The sequence below is a fragment of the Xiphias gladius genome, chromosome 19 (genome assembly GCF_016859285.1).
Source record: "Xiphias gladius isolate SHS-SW01 ecotype Sanya breed wild chromosome 19, ASM1685928v1, whole genome shotgun sequence".
NCBI classification, from domain to species: Eukaryota; Metazoa; Chordata; class Actinopteri; order Istiophoriformes; family Xiphiidae; genus Xiphias; species Xiphias gladius.
Genome location: NC_053418.1, coordinates 1551864 through 1574907, shown reverse-complemented (window position 1 = coordinate 1574907; position 23044 = coordinate 1551864). Strand labels below are relative to the sequence as shown.

At 42.3% G+C, this 23044-nt stretch overlaps 1 protein-coding gene across 1 annotated transcript; it reads left to right on the top strand.

Moving 5' to 3' along the window:
- Positions 1-858: 858 nt before the first annotated feature.
- LOC120805688 (protein HIRA) lies at positions 859-22386 on the top strand. Its single transcript, XM_040156154.1, has 25 exons — positions 859-1125; positions 3892-3954; positions 4407-4517; positions 5925-6015; positions 6255-6349; positions 6763-6858; positions 7819-7979; positions 8231-8398; positions 8492-8605; positions 9147-9217; positions 9870-9975; positions 11132-11353; positions 12094-12179; positions 12288-12488; positions 12736-12879; positions 12980-13196; positions 13503-13610; positions 14282-14430; positions 14615-14776; positions 15024-15082; positions 16982-17087; positions 17717-17839; positions 18118-18281; positions 18539-18627; positions 20524-22386. Exons 1-25 carry the CDS (start codon positions 1089-1091, stop codon positions 20638-20640), a joined length of 3060 nt encoding a protein of 1019 aa, XP_040012088.1. The 5' UTR covers positions 859-1088; the 3' UTR covers positions 20641-22386.
- Positions 22387-23044: the final 658 nt, after the last annotated feature.

Below are 23044 nucleotides of genomic sequence, written 5' to 3'. Positions count from 1 at the left end.
AAATGTTCCAAGCATGTACAGAAACTTGACAGTAAAGAATTTGCAGCGGCAAACTCGGATTACCAACCCGGCAAAGCGGGCAACTGCCCAGGGGCCTCAAAAGCTCCAGGTTGACTCCGTATCATTTGGGTCGACGCGGTTTAGTTAATCAGAAACTTGTTAGAAAATTTGTACCACTTGAAGGACAATATCAATGCTGACATGTCCTCGGTTGGGCAGCCTTGACTTACAGAAGGACCCTGAGCCAGAATCTAGTTTTACGATCTTGACCGATTTAGTTTGTGTGTAGCTGGTTCAGCTCGCATTCCATGCGTCTGTTACAGGTGTCTGGGTGTAGACCAGAGCCCAACGTGGGCACAGTGACGCCAGACCCTCACAATCTATTGCAGTTTTTAAAAATAGGTGTGAAAACGTTTTCGCGTCTAACGTTGAACAGGATTTTTTAAAAAGTGTTTTATGTGTGGGTTGTCTTACCACAAATTAAAACCAAACCATAATATAATATTATTATTATTAATAATAAGGAAACACTGTCTCCACTTTTCTTGGCAGTTTTAAATTCCGAGTTTGCGCACTACAATGTATATGACTCTTCAAAATAAAAGCCCCCTCAGGTAAATTTTCCACTGACGGGACAGATTTGTTGATTTTTTTTTTTTTTAATGTTCTCAAGTTTAGGTAACAGCCCTAAAGAAAATAAACAACACTTTAAAATTCATGAAAAGATGTTATCGAATATTATCTTTATTACATCTTCTCAAAGTCTGCACCCTGGAGAACTATTGTGACAGCTGACCCGCACGCTTTTCCGGTCCGCGGTCGAAAATAACGGAAACGCTTCCCGAGCTGCCCAGTGTCACCTCGCTCAACGTCCGGGCTTCGCCTCCGGTGTGCTGCAGCTGCTCGGGCTCGGAGACTCGGGGATGCTGCTGCAGAGATGGAGTTGAACCACAAAAATAGCAAAGTGTCGGAAAGAGTTTGAGACAAAGGGAGGGGGTTTAGCGTTAGTTCTCCGGCTGAACTGACTGCTGGATGGGGTTTTGTTGAAGATAAGACCGGAGGACGTTGAAGAAAAATCGGGTTTGAAAATGAAGCTGCTGAAGCCGAGCTGGGTGAGCCACAACGGTAAGCTTGTGCAGGAATCTGTTGGACCAAGTTGGGCTTTTGTTGTCGGAGGGGGGTGAATTGATAAGGAGGCATCATGGTGGTGGTAGTCGACACTTGTTTGACTTCTTTGTCACTTAACGGTCACTCACAAACCAGACTTAATTCAACAAGTGAACACAAATACACTCGGCGTTTTTTCCGTTAACGGTATCACTCCTCTTGCTTCCAAATATATTAATGTTTGCTAACCGTAGCTAGCTAGCTAGTTAGCGCCCCCCCCCTCTCCCGGCTAGCTCGGATGCCCTGACGTTAGCTAACTTACCTGCCAAAATGACCCATGTCGAAGTTGCTCTCTTAAAGTGACTTCTTGTTTAATACATTTACCACATTTACAGTTTTTACAGTCGACACTTTGGCAGTCACGTCTCAGTTTCGTGGTAGTTAAGAAGTGTCTTTTGGTGAAATCTGCCAACTGTCAGTTTGGAAAGTTATGCATTCAAGTAATTTCTTGTTTGTTTTTTTTTAAGATTAAACATTTAGTCTATCGGGCATCCTGTCGACTGGCACATGTCTGTCACAACATGCCAGAAAACCAAAAGGGCAAGTGATAAGTTCAAGTGCATTTTTATCTAAGCTACCGGACCATAACTTATCCATCCCTCATCGACACCACCGTCGTGCCCTTGAGCAAGGCCCTTAAGCCCCAACTGCTCCAGTGACCAGCAGATCAGACTGCTTTTTTGTGCTGGGCACTTCCAGCTGTGAATGTGTGTAAATACCCTGACAATACCCTGTATAAATAAAGGTTAAATTTAAAAAAAAAAAAAAAAAATTACAGTGATATGAAAAAAGGGAGACAGTAAGAGGATCCATACAGTTTAAAATGATAACAACAATAACAACAACAATAATAATAATAATAAAACTTTATTTGTGTAACACCTTTCATAGACGCAGCTCAAAGTATTTCACATAAAACAACAACAAGTAATAAGAAAAAATATTTAAACAAAAGAAGAATAACACTGAGTAAAATGAAAAACAAAGCTGAAACCGAGAGATGTTTGGTATCTTTTGTTGATAAATGACTTTCAGTACTAACGCTCTTAAAACAAATAGAGATTATTTTCATTATCGATTAACTGAAAACCGATTATCCTCTTGATTAATTGTTTGGAGAAAAAAAAAGTGTAAATGCCTGTTATAATTATTCCAAGCACAAGGTGACATCTTTAAATGTCTTGTCTCGTCCAACTAACAGTTAAAAACCCAAATACTCTCAGTTTACTGCCATTCAAGACAAAGAAAAGCATCAAGCCCAAATGCCAAACATCTGCATTAAATGTTTGGCATTTTGGCTTCAAAAAATTACTAAAATGATCATTCCATTACCAGACTAGTTGCCAGTTAATTCTCTGTCAGTCGACTAATAAATTTTTCGACTAACCGTTGCAGCTGTAAAAGCGTCACCTTCTTCTTTCGGTGTGCACAACTTAAAATGTTTTATTTCAACTTTTGTGATAAACCCTTGGAGTTGAGCCATCTGGTTTTTGAGGTGATCCTTAGACACATAAACATAGACACTGATAGATGATGAAGGCAAAAATAAAAACCGAAAACAAAATCTCCAGTAAAATAATATAATAGAGCTGCAGCTATGTTTTTTTGTATTATAGACTAACCTGTCAATAATTTTTATGATGATAATCACTTAATCATTTACTCTATAAAATAGTGAGACATGCTCTCAACAATTTCTCAGAACCCAAGATGATGTCTTCAGATATCTTGTTTTATCCGACCAAAAGTCCAAAACTCAAAGATATTCAGTCTATTGTGATATAAATCAGAGAAACGCATGAAATCCTCATGTTTGAGAAGGTACCAGCCAGTTTTCCCGTGTTGTTGCGTGACTGACTAATCATTCCAGCCCTAAAAACAATAAATTACAACAATCAAAATGAAAGAACATGTAGAGACACACAGGAGCAAACATCAGCAGCTCTCGCGCTTTCCAAAACCACTTGTCCCATAGCGAGCTTCAGCAGCAAATTACCTGATAATTTATTAATGAAATGAGAGAATTAGGTTGTAATGCCTTAATCTACGATATATGCTGCTTGTTGTCTCAGTATTTTACTGTTGAACATGTTCTTTAGTATGTGTGCTGTTCAGAGACTGAGTATTTTTATCTGTGTATTTTTACTCCTTGTGTTCTCTTGAACATTCCTGTCATATGTTCTTTTTAGGGTAAGGTAAATATAGGTTAAGTAAATATAAATTGTATATAAAAAAAACAGTTGTTTACATATTTTAAATATTGTGCAATTTAGCTGTGTTACATCAAGGGAGAGTTGTAGGGTCAAATACATTATCTGAGCAATTTCAGAGGATTTCACAGAAAGGTCCCTTTACAGAAAAATCCTAGAAAGCATGTTGAGCTAATCAACAGTCACAAAAAAGGAAACAGGAAAGCAAGACCAGTTTCAGATCATGGACATGTTCTGACTTAGCTGTGGAAAATCACAGAAAAGTTGCAAAGGAATTTTCCATCAGGCCAATAGTATGAAGAAAAAAAAAAAAACTGAGGTCATTGTGATATTCCTGTGTTGTGTTGAAATGTGTCCCAGTTAATCTTTTCTCCATTAACTACTACTTTTATTCTTCTGTTCTCAATTATTATTCGTTGTGTGTCTACACTGTCAGTCTGTCTGTTATTCAAATCACTGTTGACAGACACAGACTAACATCATTACCTGTTGACTTATGTGTTGTGTTCCACAGGCAAACCCATATTTTCAGTTGACATTCACCCCGATGGGACAAAATTTGCAACTGGTGGCCAAGGTAAGACCAGCACTGTTGTTCACATCTTCTGGCACCGAACCTGCTTCGCTGTTTTGGGATGTTGTGCTGAAATGGACGTTTGTCATTTAGGGTCCACATGCGGGTAGTTTCCGGTGCTTGATGGAAATTGACAGTGTTGGTGTCAGGTTTAAAACTCCCAGTTCTGAGTCTGTATCGCACTATACTAGATGTTATCCTGCAGCATCGGATTACAGATTTGTTTTGCTGCCTGAAAAATGTTTCCTCTCTCTCTCGCTCTCTCTCTCTCTCTCTCTTTCCCCTCTCTCTCTCCCCCTCTCTCTCCCCCTCTGTCCCTCTCTCCCTCCACCTGTCGTGTTTTCAAATTACAATACGGATATGTCTTTATAGTTCTGTCACGAAACAAAAAATAAGGGGCGTATGGGTTGTGTATTTTATATTATTTTTTTTAATGTTGGATTTTTTTTTTTCAGGAGAGGACTCCGGAAAGGTGATGATCTGGAACATGGCACCAGTCCTCAGAGAGGAGGATGAGAAGAATGAGAATATTCCCAAAATGCTTTGCCAGATGGACAATCACCTAGGTAACCAGCATGATCTGTATTAGTTTACATGTTGATTCAGAAAACCCCGTCGAATGTCGAAATGTTTGATTAATTGATTGATTAGTTGATGAATACACCCCAGTGAACAGTTCTCCTGGTACCTCTGCGTTTAAGAAGCTGTCTGTTCTATAACTTATTCAGCTTTACTGTGAACGAGGCTTGTAGTACGACGAATGCAACAAACGAGGCACCCACTTCTGCTGCTACCCCTTCTACAGAGAAAATACAAAACGGCTAAGGTCGACATACTGTAGGGTCCTTCAGAACGAGGTCGGGCTGCGCGTCCACCATCGTATCGAAAAAGCGGCACAGTAGAAACTTTTTTAGAACTACACTAACTAAGCAACCTTCATACTAAGGGTGACACACAGGTAGCTGCATTTCCTGCTGTGTGGAGCAACAGCTGTGAGAGTTTAATTCAGTTCCATTGCTGACTTCAGAAAGTTAGAAAAATATGGTTATGCAAACCCCTTCGTTTGACCTGAAGGAAGCTTTCCACCCCTTTCACGCTGTCAGCACAGCACATCTGAGCTGGCGTGTAACTGGCCCTTCACTGGAATAGAATAGAACTTCAGTCTTTAAAAGGTGGAACCTTGTCTCCGGCCCGTCCGGCAGTTCATTAAAACATCAAAACATACACACGCAGACATAACAATAGTACTGACAGTATGAAAACTGCAAGTACTTAAATACAATACACCCTTAAGAAAATAAAACATTAAAACTGAGCCTCTATAAACTGTGCAAGCCAATTGTCTGTGGGATAAATGACTTCTTATACATTCTTTGCAGCCTCTATCACTAAAAGTCTGGTTACTTGTAGCTGTATTTATTCTACTGATAGATTCCACCGCCCATCCTAGTTCAGGTTTCTGTGACAGCTCCTCCTCTATCTTTACAGGCTGCTGCTGTTTACTTCATTTTTATTCAACAACTTCGAGCAGTAGAACAGGTTCTACATATTCAGCCCCCACATTTACATCTACTGTTCGTACTTGTACTATAAATAGTAACAGGAGTGGTGTTCCAGCAGCCTAAAGGTTGGAGAAGTTGGATTCTGAGGAGATAGCTGTTAGTGTGACCCCCCCCACATTTTCCCTCTCCACGGTCAACTACTTCTGCTGAGCGTCCAGCGGCAGAACAGTACATCTGTACTCGTGATAGTGCTCCCATTAAAAATGGGACATTAAAATAATTTCATCTGTTCTGCACCACTACTAACAAAACCACGAACTGCTGAGGTGTCAAAGGACCAAATAAATGTTACAAGCAGTCAGGTTTAATAATAGGTACTATTCGTGGCCACCATAACAGGCAACCTCCTCAGCACACATCCATACCAGTTATATTTATAACCAGAGTTAACAGAAGTGTTTGCCTCCGCAGCATGTGTGAACTGTGTGCGCTGGTCCAACAATGGGCTGTACCTGGCATCAGGAGGAGATGACAAGCTGGTTATGGTGTGGAGGAGAGCTGCGTATGTATACACACATACTCACAAACACAAAATGTGCAAATACAGAAGAGGCATTTGCTGCTACAGTCCAGTCTTGATGAATTAAAAAGCAATATTGTGTTTTTTGGATCAATTTCATGACTATTGTCACCACAGAAAGTGTTTTCAATTGAAATGAAATGTTTAAGGTTTGTCCTGTTTTTGTTTAGAACATTCAGAGCTGGTGTATTGGTGGTGACTAGGTGCGTGTATCTCTGCAGGTTCATTGGTCCGAGCACAGTGTTCGGGTCGAGCAGTAAGCTGGCCAATGTGGAGCAGTGGAGGTGTGTCACCATCCTGAGGAATCACACTGGAGGTAATCACACCGGCGATTCGGGAGGTAGAGCGGGTCGTCCACTAACAGGATGACCCGACCTTCCAGCTAATCGGAAGGTCGGTGGCTCAATTTCGCCTGTCGAAGTGTCCAAATGTGGCTGCGTCCTCGGGCGAGATACTGAGCCCCAAACTGCCCCCGATGTGATAGACAAAGTGCTGTATGTGAATGAACCCATTCAGTGGTCGAAAAGACTAAAAGAGCGCTATATAAGTGCAGTCCCTTTACACAAAACAAAATTAAATAGATGTACAAACACGACACATCCACAAAATGCACAGACATGCAGAATTACACTGTAACAAACCCAAAAACACACTTATGCACATCACAGACCCTCTTCATACAGACTAGTATCTTAACTAGTAACAGGCAGTGATGTGTGTTGTTTGTAGATGTGATGGACGTGGCGTGGTCTCCTCATGACATGTGGCTGGCCTCCTGCAGCGTTGACAACACCATCGTCATCTGGAACGCTCGCAAATTCCCAGGTAGGAGACTCGCCTGACACCAGAACCAGAGCTCACCGTGTCTGACGCATCAAAGCTCAAATAAAAAAATGGAGGAGTCGTTGAATGGAAGCTCGAATCGATTCAAATCTGCTCGTTCAGAATTAAAAGTTGCTACATTATAAAACGGACAGTGGGGTCCAAAAGTCTGAGACCACTTTCCCATTGTGTTCTCTTTTGGGCCCCACTGTATCATTTCATCCACATTTTGGAAAATAGGGTTGTTGTTTTTTTTTTGTTTTTTTTTAATCATTTCGCTGAGAATTGGATGAGTTCAATACCAATCTCGTGTTTTAACAGCCAACACGAATCTGTAGTCAGCAACCGGTTAGCTTAGCATAGCATAAAGGCTTTCTGCCCTAGTATTGTTCTCAATATCACCAAATGTCGCCAGAATAACACATTTTTAAATCCTATGCATAACGGCAAGTATTTATAAAAAGTATTCCTTTTGCTGAAAACAAAACAAAATAGTGAAACCTCCTCTGCATACTCTATTGTAATTTATATGGCGATTGCAACAAGGCTGCAACTAACAATTATTTCCATTATCAAATAATCTGGCAGTTATTTTTCTTTATTAATCGATCATTCGTTTGGTCTGTAAAATGCCAGAAATCGATTTTTTTTTTTTTTGTTTCTTTTGTTTTTTTAAATTTAAGAAGCCCGTTAAAAGAAGGAAAAGCAGTAAATCTTCATATATGAGAAGCTGGAACTTGGGAATGTCTGATTGATTTTCTTTTGATTAACTAATAGTTATACTATATTATTTGATACCTGGTATGCTAGTATTTATTTTGTTTTATTTATTTATTAATTTTAATTTAGCCCCTTACACTTGTTTTTTTATTGAACCGCTATCCAGTTCAAGCTGTTGATAGAGCGGGATTTCTCCCTTGGCAGCTCGTCATGCATGTCCCTCTGTCTTCTTTGCGTCTCCAGAGATGGTGACATGTCTGCGAGGACACACTGGGCTGGTTAAAGGTCTGACGTGGGACCCAGTAGGGAAATACATCGCCTCCCAGGCCGACGACCACAGCCTCAAAGTGTGGAGGACGGTGGACTGGCAAATGGAGGCCAACATCACCAAGCCATTCAGCGAGGTACGAAAACACTGCAACCGTCAGCTCTGTCTGATGGCAGCTGACATTGTTATGGTATTACTACATGGAAACATCTGCGCTTGTCATGTGTTTTCACTCATTTATTCAGGTGTTTCTTTTAATTTGTCATGTCTGTATAGTCTGCTGCCAGTTCTGCCACATGCACAGTCTCACCCATGAGGTTTTGAATAATCTTCTCTCTCCCCTTCTCTCTCTCTTTCTCTCTCTCTCTCTCTCTCTGTGTGTCTCAGTGCGGCGGGACGACCCACGTCCTGCGTCTGTCCTGGTCTCCAGATGGTCAGTATCTGGTGTCGGCTCACGCCATGAATAACTCCGGCCCCACCGCTCAGATCGTGGAGAGAGATGGCTGGAAGACGAATATGGACTTTGTGGGCCACCGCAAAGCGGTCACCGTGGTGGTAAGGAAGTTTTAGCCACGTGTTCATCCTTTAAAGATATGCTGCACCCCAAGGCTATCTGCATACTGATGGATCTGGTTTCTCTCTCTCTAGAAATTCAACCCAAAGATCTTTAAGAAGAAGCAGAAGAACGGCAGCTCTCCAAAACCCAGCTGTCCGTACTGCTGCTGTGCTGTTGGCAGCAAAGACCGATCCCTCTCCGTCTGGGTCAGTTCACACTTCAGTTTGTGTATAGAAAATAACATATGAGTTTGAACCAGTGATGCAGGTCTTCTCTGCCAAGTTGCAGATTTCATGGCTCACATTTGTTGTTCATGACGTGTGTATCTGTTTGTTCTGGTCAGCATGAACAGCTTCAGCAGCGATAACCCATCCCAGTAAATGTAACAACTCTCTGATTCATCTGTACCTCATGGAGCCTGGTAGAGTGATTCGTTTAATATGTGACCACACAAAAAAAATTCAAAACTCAAAATTGAAACCTCAAACAGATGCAGGTGCTTATGTGATTTCATAATAATGAGCGTGAAGGCAGTGGGAACCAATGTCTGGCAGGCTGCCATAGTTTTTGGTATCGGCGGTTTCAATAAAGCCTACCCATCAGTTTCAGTATGAACAATGTTTTTTTTTTTTTTTGATGACTGCTCAGTAGAAAGCTTCTAACCCCATTTTAGTTACTGTTCAGTGAGGAAGAAGATATGAAGGATCCTGACAGTACTAACATGGCCTGTGTGTTTCTCCTCTACAGCTGACCTCACTGAAGCGCCCTCTGGTGGTCATCCATGATCTTTTCGATAAATCAATAATGGACATCTCTTGGTGAGTGAAGAGGGGCATTGTGCGGCCTACCCCGTACACTACCGGTCAAGAGGTTTAGAACACCTCCATTTTTCCAGTTTAAAATTTAAACCGAGTCCTGTCTCGGTGACACAGTCTGTTCCAACGCTGCCTTTGTGCAGACAGACGGTCTGTAAGTCATCAGCTATTGTTGGGAAACCTGTAGGATTCATTTGCATTAACCTTCAAGGCTTCATTTACTTCCATTGGTGTAGAAAAGCTGTAAGTAAACCAGTTTTTTCATGCTTGTAAAAAGCCTGTTTTCTATTGAATTTAAATGATTTTTCAGTTTTCGGTGACAAACTTTTGAGGTCTTTTTTTTCATTTTGACTGTTAATGTATGTACATTAATTTTTATTTCCCTGAGACTCCACACTGGGATGACACCACTTAAAATGAAATAGATTGAAACAAAATATTACGATTTATGGTTTAGAAGAATCTTAATCCATGGAGTTATAATTGACTAGTGTGTCCTGTCAGTTTTACAAACACAGTATACGGAGAAAATGCTGTTTGGATCGAGGAGGTTTTTTGCGGTAACACAGGGTTATGAGACATCACTGGTAGTGTTACACCCTTACACACCCATCTCTGAGTTTGGTGTGTCTGTGCGTGTGCGTGTGCGTGTCAGGACTCTGACAGGTCTGGGGATGTTAGTGTGTTCGATGGACGGCACCGTGGCCTATTTGGACTTCTCACTGGATGAACTGGGAGACCCGCTGAGCGAGGAGGAGAAGGTGAGACACACATCATGTAACCACATCAGGCTGATCATCTGTGTGTTTGCAGCACAATATATTTCTGAGCAGAAAATTAGTTATTTCTCTCAATACACACAAAGAAATCACTGATCCTGTCAAGTCTTTTCCCTTCTTCTTTATGTTACTATACTAGCTCCCAACCAGTATGTTGGATGTGAACTTTTCTTGTTCAAACTTGATCAAACCAAAGTCCCCTGAGTCATGTGACTTATTTACAAACCCTGGTTTCCTTGTAATTGGTCAGTGTCACTCAAACCAAAGACATTAAAGATCCCATTTCCAATCATCACCTTATTCTCCAAGGCTTTCCGAGCCAAAGTCGTGACATCACGTCCGGGCTAGCCTCTGTTCCATTAGCTTCAGTATTTCAACACAAACTCTCATTTAGCATTTCTTTCATCCGTCTGTCTGAAGAAATGAGGTGTGTTTTATGGATTACTTTCCATATTCTGGGACAATCCACTCCATCCACTACAGTAGTTGCGATTAGAAATTGAAATCTTGATGATTTTAAGTTAAATAACGTTTACTTTTAATATGAAAAAGTAAAGCAGTGCAGGTACTTAAGTCATTGTAACCTGGTTTCATCCATATCGATCAAACTCACCGGTGCTCTCTTCGAAAGTCATTTTTCAGCTTTCGACTTGTAATCTCTGCTGTCTAAAAACGTCTACAGCGTTCTGTCCCCTCTGTCCTGCTGTTATTACAGACATGTCTAAGACTGCTTGACTTGCTCGTGGACTCTGAACCTCTACTGTCAAGTTATGGAATTTAGCCCACTGGCATCTAGGGCTTATGGGAAATGGTGTTCGTTAAAGGCTGCAGAAGACATGAATATTAAATAAAAAATCATATTAGAGCTATTGTCCATATCTAGGCACTTGAAGTGAGTTGCACAACATACTGCTGAGAAAGTCTCTGTTCCAAGGCTTGGTGTGAAGTTTTTAGTGTACTGACAAATGCCATTTGGATTTTGAATGAGGTTTTCTAACTTCTGGAACAGAAACTGGAAGGTCCTGCTTCACTTCAGGTCGCTATTTAATTCCCGTTTGGATCCTGTCCGTCCTTCCATTTTTCTGTCCAGTAAATCAACAACCCAAATCCAACTTCTCTCTCTTCCTCTGACATACAGAACAGCATCCACCAGAACATCTACGGGAAGAGTCTGGCCATAACCAGCACTGAGGCTCAGCTCTCCACCACCATCATCGAGAACCCCGAGATGCTCAAATACCAGCAGGAGCGCCAGAACTCGGCCCAGGCTAACTCAGGACCGGGCAGTGCCGGGCCCGAATCCTCCGCCCCTAAACTGAACAGTGTGATGAACGGAGAGTCTCTGGAAGACATCAGGAAGGTGGGAAAGTGAAATGTAACATCCAATAAGCAGCACAAAGTGCTAACTGCTGTCTGTTTGGTTCAGTCAAAACAAGGTCAATTGAAGTGAATTCTGATTAATTTGATAATGAATCCTAATTTATTAGTTCACGCACTGTATGGAATAAATTAGAAATATGCAGTACTTTAAGATATCAGGATGCAAGAAAAGACAATATCTAGAAACACAACTGATATTTAGATATTAAAGGGGCTATATGGAAGTTTTCTCTGTGCTGAACGTGGTTTCTTGCTGGTAGCAGATGGTGATGGTGATGGTGATGGTCAAGAGCTTCGGCCGTTGTTGTGTTTACAAGACAGAGGGTTAGAATACAATCTGGGCAGAGCTACTTCTTCATATACTCATGTTGGACTGAGGGCAGGCTGGACGCCACTGTCACTCACTGTCGAAAAGTGACGAGACAGGCCGGCTGGGCGGGGGCCAGCTGGTTAGCAGGTCAACTTCAGTAGAAGAAAAGAAGTAATAGAAATATAAGCAAAATAAGGGTTGATATTGGCGTAGCTTTCCACCGCTGGAGACAGCCCTTGGCGAGTAAAGGAATGAAGTTTGATGCTGAACACAAATGATGTAGGACAAATTGGAAATGGTGCATATTCAAATATCAGTGGTTAATCGGATGCATATTTATCATTTTCAAATAAATACTTGTGATATTTTTGGATCTTGAATTTCTTGGATGTATTATTCTGTCCTCTCAGAACCTTCTGAAGAAGCAAGTGGAGACAAGAACCGCAGACGGCAGAAGACGAATCACGCCGTTGTGCATCGCTCAGCTGGACACAGCGTAGGAGAACATGAAACACAAGCTCTCTGATTTTCATTGGTAGACAGAACTGATACCTTCATTTACAAGATGACTGAGTAGTAGATCGCTGTCCCGCTTTCCCTGCAGGGATTTCTCGCCGGCCCTGTTCAACAGCGTTCCCATCCTGCCCTCGGGCTCCTCCATGTCCAGTCAGCTCACCACTCAGCTCAGCTCTGACTCCAGCCCAGGACAGGCCTCCTCTCTGGGGCTGAGGCCCAGCCATGACCCCATGCTCACCTCACCTCCAGCCAGCAGCGCTGCCAAGGGCCTGGAGGACAATAAGGATGGGTACGCAGATCAGCTGGAGAAGAAGCTTTTACTTTTGTTTTCTTTTCTACCCTCTCTGTTTGTTTGTTTTTGTTTTTTTTTTTTTTAATGTTCTGTCTGCGTCTGAACCAAATATCTCACTCCGAACTCTCTAACGTCCTTCCCTCATCATCCTCCTTCCTTTTTTCTTTTTTCCCTTCATTTATATCGCCCATGATCTTCTCATTCTCTCCTCTTTGTCTTATTTTCTGGTTTCCCTGTGTTTCAGTGTGAAATCCAGTTTGCTGCTCACTTCTGCCTCCAAGATCGAGCCAATGAAAGCTTTGGACTCCAGGTTCACAGAGAGATCAAAGGCCACGCCGGGGGTCACAGCCGCCATCTCCTCCGCCGCTGGACTCACGCCTCTCGAAAGGTCTCAGTATAAGTGAAGCAGTAAAGAAAAAATGGTACAAATGGGAGGTGGACCAAAGCTTAAAAAGAAGAGAATTTTGATTTTGATGTTTGTCCAGCAGGCCAAAAGATGGCATCTCCGCTCTGAAAGACGTAAAAACCAAAGAAGATACCAGCAGCGACAGCGAGGACAAGATGGCCGCCATCAACAAAAACCTGGCGTTTGGCAAGAGGAAACCAGAGCTGCTGATAGATGGAGGAGAAGTGGTGGAGAAGAGGAAGAAGGGACGGCCCAGGAAAGACAAGATGTCCACTACCAACTCCCAACCCTTCACTCAGGTAGAGAGATGGAGGGAGAAGATGAATGAACAGATGGAATGTTTAGAGGTCTCAATGAACTGGTACATTATTGAATTCCAAGCCATCCAGTTATTCCTTTATGGAAACATGATCAAACGTAAAAGGAAGTACATATTTAGGTTGTGGAGACATTTATTAACTTTGTAGTTATGGAGTTATTTTAAAAAATGGCTTGAAATTAAATGGCAAGTATTTAAGAAGTCTAGTAAAAGCTCCTTTTGTGCAGATGTCCTGGAGCACCAGAGAAAGATAAATGAGTGTTTTTGTCTTTCCCCTTCCTGTCAGATAACTCCCCCAGCAGAGCGGGAGCCCAGCAAGGTGGCAGCTCCTCCAGCTCCTGTAGCTGTTCTCAAACTACCAACACCAAGTACGAAGAAGGCCTTCAGTCTGCAGGTAACACGCTGTGACTCCGTGTGATTTATTTGTGCTTCTGGTGGATTCAGAATTTGTATCCACCAGGAAGAACTTATTTTATTTTTTAGAACCACTTTTATGTACGGTTTGCGGCAGGAAGCGGAACTGTTAAATCATACCTGTGTTTCCTTTCTCCACCTTTCTGAGCACCTTGAAGGTGTAAGGCTGGCAGTTTTTTGTTTGAGCCAACAGAATGAAGTCAAGTTTGCAGTCAAACTGAAGCAATATATTGGCAGTAGCTTCAGTCTTGTTTTGGTTTATGTATTTGAACGAATAACAAGACACAAAAATACGTACATCATTAGAAGAGTAAAAAGGAGTGTATGGTGGTGTTTGTTTTGATTGTACTGGCCTTAATTCACCCGTTTTTATATGTTATAAGTGGCCCATCTTTTTCTACCCATAATTCTTGATGTTTCTGTAGTTTGTGTAGATAGCTGTTTAACATCTGACAAACAAAACCGAACAAACTCTTGAAAGACTTTCATGCATCTCAATTATATTTTTATCTGAGGTAACACTGCACAGATCAGATGCGTAAATTTTCCTGTGTCAACACACAATGTCCGTCAGTTAATATAAGTCATACTTGTTAAGCTATAAATGGAAAGTGTGTCTGCGCGTGTGTCTGTGCGTGCGTGCGTGTGTAGGTGAGCATGGAGCCATCGGTGTTCCTGGAGGTGGAGAACGAGGTGTCGGTGGTGGCAGGTTCGAAGCTCAGCCAGCTGCGATGCTCCAGAGACGGACGAGACTGGAACACGCTGCTGCCCAGCTCAGTGGTCACTGCTGCAGGGAGCAGGTGGGAGGCTCCGCTCGGATGTCCTGTGTTTTCATACACAGACAGAGCTGGTCTTTATTCACTTGCACTATTATGGAAAATTTGTTTAATATCATAAGTTCATAATTCAAATGGTTAGACAAACTGTATAAATAAAGAAATCAACAACACTAAGTCAGTTTTTCCTGCTCTTCCTCTCCCTCAGCGACGTCCTGGCCGCCGCCTGCGAGGACAGGATGTTGTCAGTGTTTTCTTCCTGCGGGCGACGGCTCCTTCCTGCCATCCAGCTGGGCACACCTGTGTCAGCTCTGCACTGCTCGGCCCACTTCGTCATGGCTCTGACTGCTGGAGCAACACTCTCCGTCTGGTCGGTGCTCATGTATTTTGTTAAAAATGTCACGTGGAGGATTTTTCTAGCCTTGATCAGTGTTGATTAGGGGTGTTTCCACTGAGAGCTACATTGATTTGGGGTATTTTGATGTAGGGTTTAGGCTGTTACAGATGTTTTTATCTTCAGTACCAGTTGATAGACAGGCAGTTTCTGATATGATCATATCTGATGCAGATAATTTTGTAATTAAAACATTTTGTTAATTTGCTACCTGTCTGTGCAGGGACGTTCAGAAACAGAAGGCTCTGGTGAAGAACGAGTCCCTGCTGACCATTTTATCTGGTGAGAAACTGCAGCAAGTGATGACACTGGAATAGTTCAGGAAACACTGTGGGAAACACACTCGTCTGCTTTTCTTCCTGAGGAAGGAGAAGATGATATCAATCTCACATGAATGAACACTGGAATAGTAATAACAGGGGTTTTTGTTGTTGTTGTTGTTTTTAAACATCTTTTGCCTCAGTTGCACCGTGAGGAAAAAATTGTTTGTATAGACTGATCTGATATGAGAAGACCGATCTCCTCAGCACCTTTCAAATTTCTTCTTTCGGTGTTTAGGTTTATTAAACTGATTTTGCGCATACGAGATGATGATTTATTGCCGATGACATACAGAATTTATTACAATAATCTCAGAAGATGCAGGTCTAATCTCTCCCTCCTTCTCTCTACATGTCAAACTTGAATTCTGAATTCAGACTCATGCCTTGCCGAAACTGATACGGAAATGTTACCGGCCCGACCTGGATGAGACTGCCGTTGTGACTTTTATGTAAAATAGACCAGGGTGCTTATTCAGCCCGCCGGGTTAAATAGCCGTCAGGTTAAGGGGGAATGTGTAAGAACTGGCCAACTGTCGAATTCACACTTAAAACAACTGGGGGCAGCATATTACCAGAAGGTTGGGTTGTCCCTCTCCACTTTAAGAAACAAGGAAATGCACTCTTTGGTCCCTCCTCCCCCTCCCTGTCCCCTGTGCCATAGTCAGGCTGGCCGTCGGGCAGACCGGGACAAATCCTGGTGGGCCGCAGCATCGGGGGATCGCTGGGCCGTCAAAAAATCCCTAAAGTTTTTACCGGCCCTGCCTGTGTGCTTCTCATTCGAGGTGCGCACGAGAGAGTGTGGTGTGCGTGTTCCGGGACTGGGCTCACTGGCCAATCGCAACCAAGTTTCAACCCTCGCGTTGAGCTGACGTCAGCACACGGCGGTTGTCGACATGTTGCCAAAGCTGCATGGATCGGGCAATGAGTTTTTCCAAACAGGTTTACCCTGCAGTCTGATTATGTAACTGGAAGGATGCTGTTTCACACCCAGTCTGCCCTGTGAGAGAGTCAGGGAAGATGTGTTGGTGGCAGGAGTAGAGGACGAGCCACAATAGGTGGAGGAACGCGAGAAAGAGAGAGAGCCGCTGGAGCAGCAGCATCAGTAGCTGAGCTTGAGGGAAGATGGAGGAATGTCGCCGAGAGAGGACGACTGCACCACAGGTTTATAACCTACTCGCAGTAACTACTTCTTTATCCTCCCATGTTGGACTGAGGGCGGACTGGACGCTACAGTGACTCACTATCGCCTCTTGAGGCACAAAGTGGCATTACGAGAGGGGACGGGCCTGGGCTGGCTGGTTAGCAGGCTAACTTCAGTAGATATCTCTGCAACGCAAAACATAGACGTCTTTGACATAACGTCAAAGCTCTTATTTCTTCAAATTCTGTTGATGACTTTAATTCCTGTTTGAATGTTTTTTAAACTAAAATCTTATTACATTGAATGTAAAGGTGCGTGTCTGAAAGGGGCTCGTGTTAATTAGAGCTGAAAGTAGATGTATTTTTGAGCTTTGGCAGAACCAGGGTAACTAAGATAAGCTGACCACATCCTGACTCCAGTTCTGTACATAACACACAGAAATGAGATTGATATCTCATGGTAAGGAAGCACAGAAATGTAGTTCCTAAAATGCTGAACTCTTCCTTTAAAAATATATTTAACACCCGATGTACCTGAACGATCTACTCAGGATTGTTTTCTTTTATGGAGATGAACCATAAGAGAGTTTAGTTGAGATTTTCTTCTCACGTGAAATTGTTTCCAACCACATCATGTTGACCTAACCATTTCTATCCAGTGAGTCCAGAGAATCCAGTCGTCTTATTCTCCCTAACAACATTTTGCCTGTGTCTGCAGGTGCTGACATCACAGTGTCTCAGTCTCTGCTGACCCAGCAGGGAGTTCCAGTCATTGGACTGTCCAACGGGAAGTCCTACTGCTTCAGCCCCTCACTGGAGACATGGTGAGACGCCGAAAAGTTTTGTTGTTTTGTTTATCCGTTTGTTGGCTTGCTTGCCTTTTAGAATTGTTTGATTGATTCTTCTGTACAAGATATATGAGTTACTGTGTTATTGTCGGATTTCAGGAAAAAAGAAACGGACGAGTGGCACAGTTATGCGCCTGTTGTAACACGGACACACTCATAATGTGAAATTCATTGCTGCCTGAATATTTGGCCACAAGACTTGATACATTTTAATTTTGAATTTAATATTTTACCATCTCTGAAACAAAATGAAAACGGTTAATATGAATTTGAAGGGGAAAATATCAACAGCCTCAACTTGTTTCATGTTGCAAGTTTAGTGTTTATTGACTGTGTTTACTGTTTTTGCAAAATGACATGACATGTACCATGATAGGCATAATCATTTTACCCAATAAATAGATGGATAAATAAAATAATAAAGAGTAGAAATACAGTACAACAAGGAAAATGTAGCTGTTGCAGCTTCTACTAATTCTATTGCATCTGTTGAGTTTGGTAAAAAAGACTCTTATGTCTTATAGAGTATTGGTAGTATTATTGATTCATATCTGATTAAACTGCATCCAGTATAAACTTTAAGAATTGTCCTCTTCCTCTCTCAGGACTCTGATAGCAGATAAAGGAGATTCCCTGGTCCAGTGTGCTGACTTCAGGAGCTGCCTGCCTGCCCACGATGCACCTGTGTCCTCAGGGCCACTGGCTGTAATGCAGGGGCGCAACCTCAAGTACGACAGTAACATTTAATCTCCCCTTCTTACCACCAGCATCCGTTACCCACAGTTAAAATGTAACGAGGAACACTCTCGGCAGTCTCTGTAAAGACTGTGTTACACTGGTTCTCTCCATTCAAAAAGAAAAACTGATGTTAACACGTAACTGTCTCGGCCTCTAATATAAGACAACCCCCACTTTTCAAACCCAATTTCCGAGGGAAAATAATACTGTCAAAAGAAACTTCTATCCAGGCCGCTGCGCTAATGAAAAGTGTCTCTGGTCCCCGCAGTGCTGGGCGGCTGGCGTCGCGCCTGTCATCCACCCCTCACCACCTGCAGCAGAGCATGACGTTGGCCTTCCTGGAGAATCAGCTGGCGTCCGCGCTGACTCTGCAGTCAGCGCAGGAGTATCGCTACTGGCTGCTCATCTACGCTCGTTTCCTCGTCAACGAAGGTACCGAACCGTCGCCGTCTAATGATTTCACCCTTACTGCAGACTGACAGAAGTAAAAAAACACATCAGACATAATACTGACTGTGGACATGGAGTGTTAAGTATGTTTTTTGAGAACAGCTTCACTGTTAACTGACAAAAAAAATCAAGCTAGTGGTTTACACACAAGGAGTCAGAACTTAAACGTTATTCTGTTCTTCCTCTAACTGTGTGTGTGTGTGCATGTGTCTTTGCGTGTGCGTGTGTGCTCCGTCCAGGCTCAGAGTTTCGTCTCAGAGAGCTCTGTAAGGAGCTGCTGGGTCCCGTCCACAAATCTGCAGCCACGGCCTGGGAGCCCACCACTCTGGTACGACAGCAACGCTCCGCTATTCGCTGGTTGAATTTGTTCTATCCAAGCTTTGTTTGTTGTTTTCAGAAAGTTTGCCTTCCATACATAAAAAATTCAGTCGCCTCTCCTTCCTTCTGTCAGAGGCTGATTTTTCTCCCATGCTTCTGAGTCTTTTTTTTTTGGCCCAGATTCCAATCCTTTCAATATCAGCCGTCTGCCAAGTCCAATCTAATTTTTTTTTTTTTTTTTTCCCCCATTTACCTAAAGGTTGATTAAGTATGTATCTGACACACTGACATAACAGCTGTTGCTACTAAATCTGGCACACCCTTATTTTTCACTAGTGACTTGATTGAAATGCTGGAGGCCCTGAATCAGAAGTTTAGACGCTTAAATTATTGATATTATTGATACGATAAGAATGAAAGGCAAACTGGAGAACGCCACTCCTGAAACTGACGTGGCACGATCAGTTCGCTTCACTGGAGAAGACGACATCATCGCTCTGCTGGATTTGTTGGAACTACAGAAACACTAAGTCCACTTACGTTTTTAACAGTGTGTTACAGAGCGAAGAGTCTTCCCTCACAAATGATCATTGGCTGTGTAGAGACACACACATCCAGCAACAGCCAAGTTTGGCTTGTTATCAAGTTACTTCTGGAATACAAATTAATTAGTGACAGGTGATGTGACCTGCCAAGACAACATTTGTCGGCTCTGACTAAAAATGAGAAGCCGCTGCCTGAATGTTTTGGACACTGATCTTTGCTAACGATGAAGGAAGTGGAGATGTAGCTGATTCGTTGGAGTCGGAGTTTAGCGATTCACTCTATTTTGCCATCGTGAATATTAGAGATCACGACCACTCGCATCGCTGCGCCCCGAATAATTTTCCACGTTCACGCACTCTTATTTCCACCCGCATAAGATAAACGAGCCTCGACTGATTGTTGGTGTTGCAGCAGCAGAAGGACGGAGATTAGTACAGATAAATAGAGAAAATCAAAAAGTAAATGATTAGGCGTGTATTTATAACAGGAATAAGAATACTATTAAAGTAGTAACTATACAAGAGCAGCTAAACTCGGATCAACAGTTCAAGCAAAAATCATACAGTACCCATGACCAGGGTTGTTCAATATTAGTGCAGAAGTGTCTCAAGTGACGGGACAGAGTGCTGTGATTATTAGCAGCAAAGACAGCTACGTAAAGTGTTAACCAGAGGAAAACTGTGTCCAGCAAAATGCTCGTGCTGCTCTGAAGGAGAGCAGCTCTTCAACACCAGCAGGCTGAGGTGACGACACGCGCCAGAGGACAGCGAGGAAACGGCTGCGATCGGCTTTATTTTAGCTGATACGTCCTTGCAGATATGCTCGGATCGGCCCTGACTCCGGTCTTCAGGATCGGCTCAGGACATTTCTGCTGACACACACACACTAAACACTCAAAGGGAACCAGAGGCAGCAAATGTTGACCATGTCTTATTCATTCATGTCGATTCTTGACTACAACTGGAGCCTGCGCTTCATTCTTGGCCTGCAACTAACAATGATTTCCATTATTAATTAGCCTGTGGATTTTCTTTTTTTTCTTTCAAACAAATCCCAAGGTATCTCACTTGTTTCGTCTTTCCAACAGTCCAAACCCAGACATTCAATTAATAATGATAGGAAAGCAGAGAAAAGCACATCTTCCTCATGTTGGAGAAGCTGAAAGGAGCAGTTATTTGGCATTTTTGATTATTAAACAATTAACCAATTATTAAAGTTGTTGCTGGCTAATTTTCTGTTGGTCTATTAGTCAAATCTTCCTCCCTGCATCCCAATGCGAACGCTGTCGCCCTGTTTGACCTTGTGCTCTGTCATACATGTTGCTCACTATTATTTTTTTCTGTGTGTCCTGTGCGTTCAGGGTCTGCGGAAGCGGGAGCTGCTGAGGGAGGTTTTGCCCGTCATCGGGGAAAACCTGCGATTCCAGAGACTGTTCACCGAGTATCAGGACCAGCTGGAGCTGCTGCGCAACAAATAACAGACACAGAGACACGCAGACTGACACAGACACACACTAGGACTCCTCGTGAAACCAGTTTGGATTGTCCCAGCTCGGCTCGCTTCGGGTAAATCTGACTGCTTTGATCCACTTGGGAAGCTTGACGCGCCGTTCTGGCTGAGACCTGAAAAAGGTCCCGAGTGGTTTTCGGAGAACTTTGATAACAGCCAGTCCACAGTTTTTCAGTGCTGTCGCTCACAGAGGACAAGTGGGTGCCTTTTTTTTTTTTTTTTTTCTTGTCACCATTTCAGTTTGAACTGCTGTCTTTTGTCTTTTTCCTGCTAAATGTGTTTTTTCTGACCTATGCACCTCTCTCCCGCCCTCCTAATCATGAACTTATGAAGATACACTCAAGAGAGACGGTGATAGAAAGGCCACAGGTTTGGTTCCTGTTCACTGCCAACGTGCAGCATCAGCAGCTGTGTGTCCTATTGAATCGTTCTCAACTCTCTTTTTTCCTCCTCAGAGAGAGAGAGAGAGAGAGCAGAGGTGAGACGCTCATAAAAGGCGAATAGAAATCAGAACGGATGTAAAGGAGCAATATGCTTGTACCAAAGTGATGCCTCACACCAGTACCTGCAAGCTGAAGAAGAGGAAGGGCGACTGCACAAAGCTTCGGCTGATATTTCGGAATCTGCCAACATACTCTCTGTCTTTATAAGCGACGATTCCGATGCCACAGTGTGAAGTCGCAGTAACGTCACAGCGGAAAAGATTATTGAATTTATATACTGAAATACGGGACGGATTTCTGGGAAATGGAGTCAGAAGGGATCTCAGATATTCAACTGATGACAAAAAGGTTTCCTTTTTTGTCACTTTGCGGCCAATCACAACCCAGACGGAGCATTCGTGTAAAAGTCAAAGTACACTTTGAGCAGTTTAGATATTAGAAAATGTATTTGTTCACAACGAGGAAGCACAGCAGCCAAGTTATTATTGACTGAATTTTAAACCAGCCTGGTTTCAGACCTTTCAGTCACTGCCCACATCTGATGCCACACCTGATTTAACATGAACACCGTGTCAGACTAAATAACAAAGTAAAAATCACAAGTCAGTCCAGTTATCAGCTCAGAAATCCGTTGTAGATGTGCAGTAGCGTTGATTAGTCAGAACATCTGGAACTGTTGCTGTTTTAGACATAAGTACAAGCTGTCGAAACTGGACGCCATTTTTTTTTTAAGTGTTATACACAGTGTATCCGTGTTGTGATAGAGACTCGTTACCTGAACTTCATCAGCGCCTCTAAAATCAAATCAGATTATTTTTTTAACACAGTGAATGCACTTAAAAAGTCACATTTTTATTGTGTTAGATAAATGAGTTAAGAACTAAACTCAGTTTTCAGTCAGGTATTAAGCTTTTGTCAGGACAGTTTGGATTATATCTGTATACCATATCGTAGTCTCCTCCTACCGGTCTTCCTTGAATTATTATCTCTACACACGTGTGAACCGACGTTCAACAAAATCTGAACAGTGACTCCTCGAGTTTAGAGGAGTTCCACTGAGCTGTGTTTTTTCTGGGCTCTTTTAACTCGTACTCTGCATCGAAGATTTTCCAAGGTGCGTTGTGAACATTTAAGTGTGCGAGGTAGTCGGAGACAAAATACTCTCGTACGTGCTATAGTTTGACTAACTTATAACATATGAGCAGTTTGAGATTGTTACATCGTCTTATTCTTGAAATCATGTGGACATTTCTCATATATATATATATATATATATATATATATATATATATATATAAAAAAAAAAAAAAATGACAGAAACACAACCAGGTCTACAAAGCTAAAATACTATTTCTTGCTGCACCAGTTTATTTTATGTTTTGCCAGGCGAAAAAAAACCACTGCTGAAAGTTCAGTTTTTCAGGACTAAAGGGGGAAAAAAGTTATGTTTTGTTTTTGCCTGACATCCACTGACTTGACTTTTTAACAGGTTTCAAAGGCCTAAAGGTCATGAAACTCATCAATGAACTTCACTTAAAGAATAAAAGTACTGGCGTTTAGCCTTTTGTTTGTCTACAGCAGCAGTAATGCACTCTACTGTCAGCTCAGTCTGTTTATATAAATGGGGACTGTAAACTTAGAAAGCTTGTTTCCTGCTGTATTTCACCGCACTGTGTGGAAAACAGCACTGAGGCAGACACATGACGAGTCCAGAGGAAGATTGACTTCCCTTTCTTTACTAATCTGTACAGCGTTTCTTTCTCTTTGTTTCATTTCTTAATTTTCAGTTTGGTTTTTTTGTCATTAGTCATTTTTCAATGTTTGTACAAGGCAATTTTTTGTGTTTCCATTTTCTATAAGAAAAAGAAAAATGAGCGGAGACAAGCTGAAATTTTACTTTTGAAAAGAGAGTTAAAATTAAACAGATGA

What these genes read in the sequence shown, in the direction of transcription:
- LOC120805688 (XM_040156154.1), top strand. Translation starts at nt 1,089, where the DNA reads ATGAAGCTGCTGAAGCCGAGCTGGGTGAGCCACAACG. An exon ending in ACTCCCAACCCTTCACTCAG is followed by an intron (nt 13,197 to 13,502) that starts GTAGAGAGATGG and finishes CCTTCCTGTCAG; the next exon opens with ATAACTCCCCCAGCAGAGCG. An exon ending in CCTGGGAGCCCACCACTCTG is followed by an intron (nt 18,628 to 20,523) that starts GTACGACAGCAA and finishes CTGTGCGTTCAG; the next exon opens with GGTCTGCGGAAGCGGGAGCT.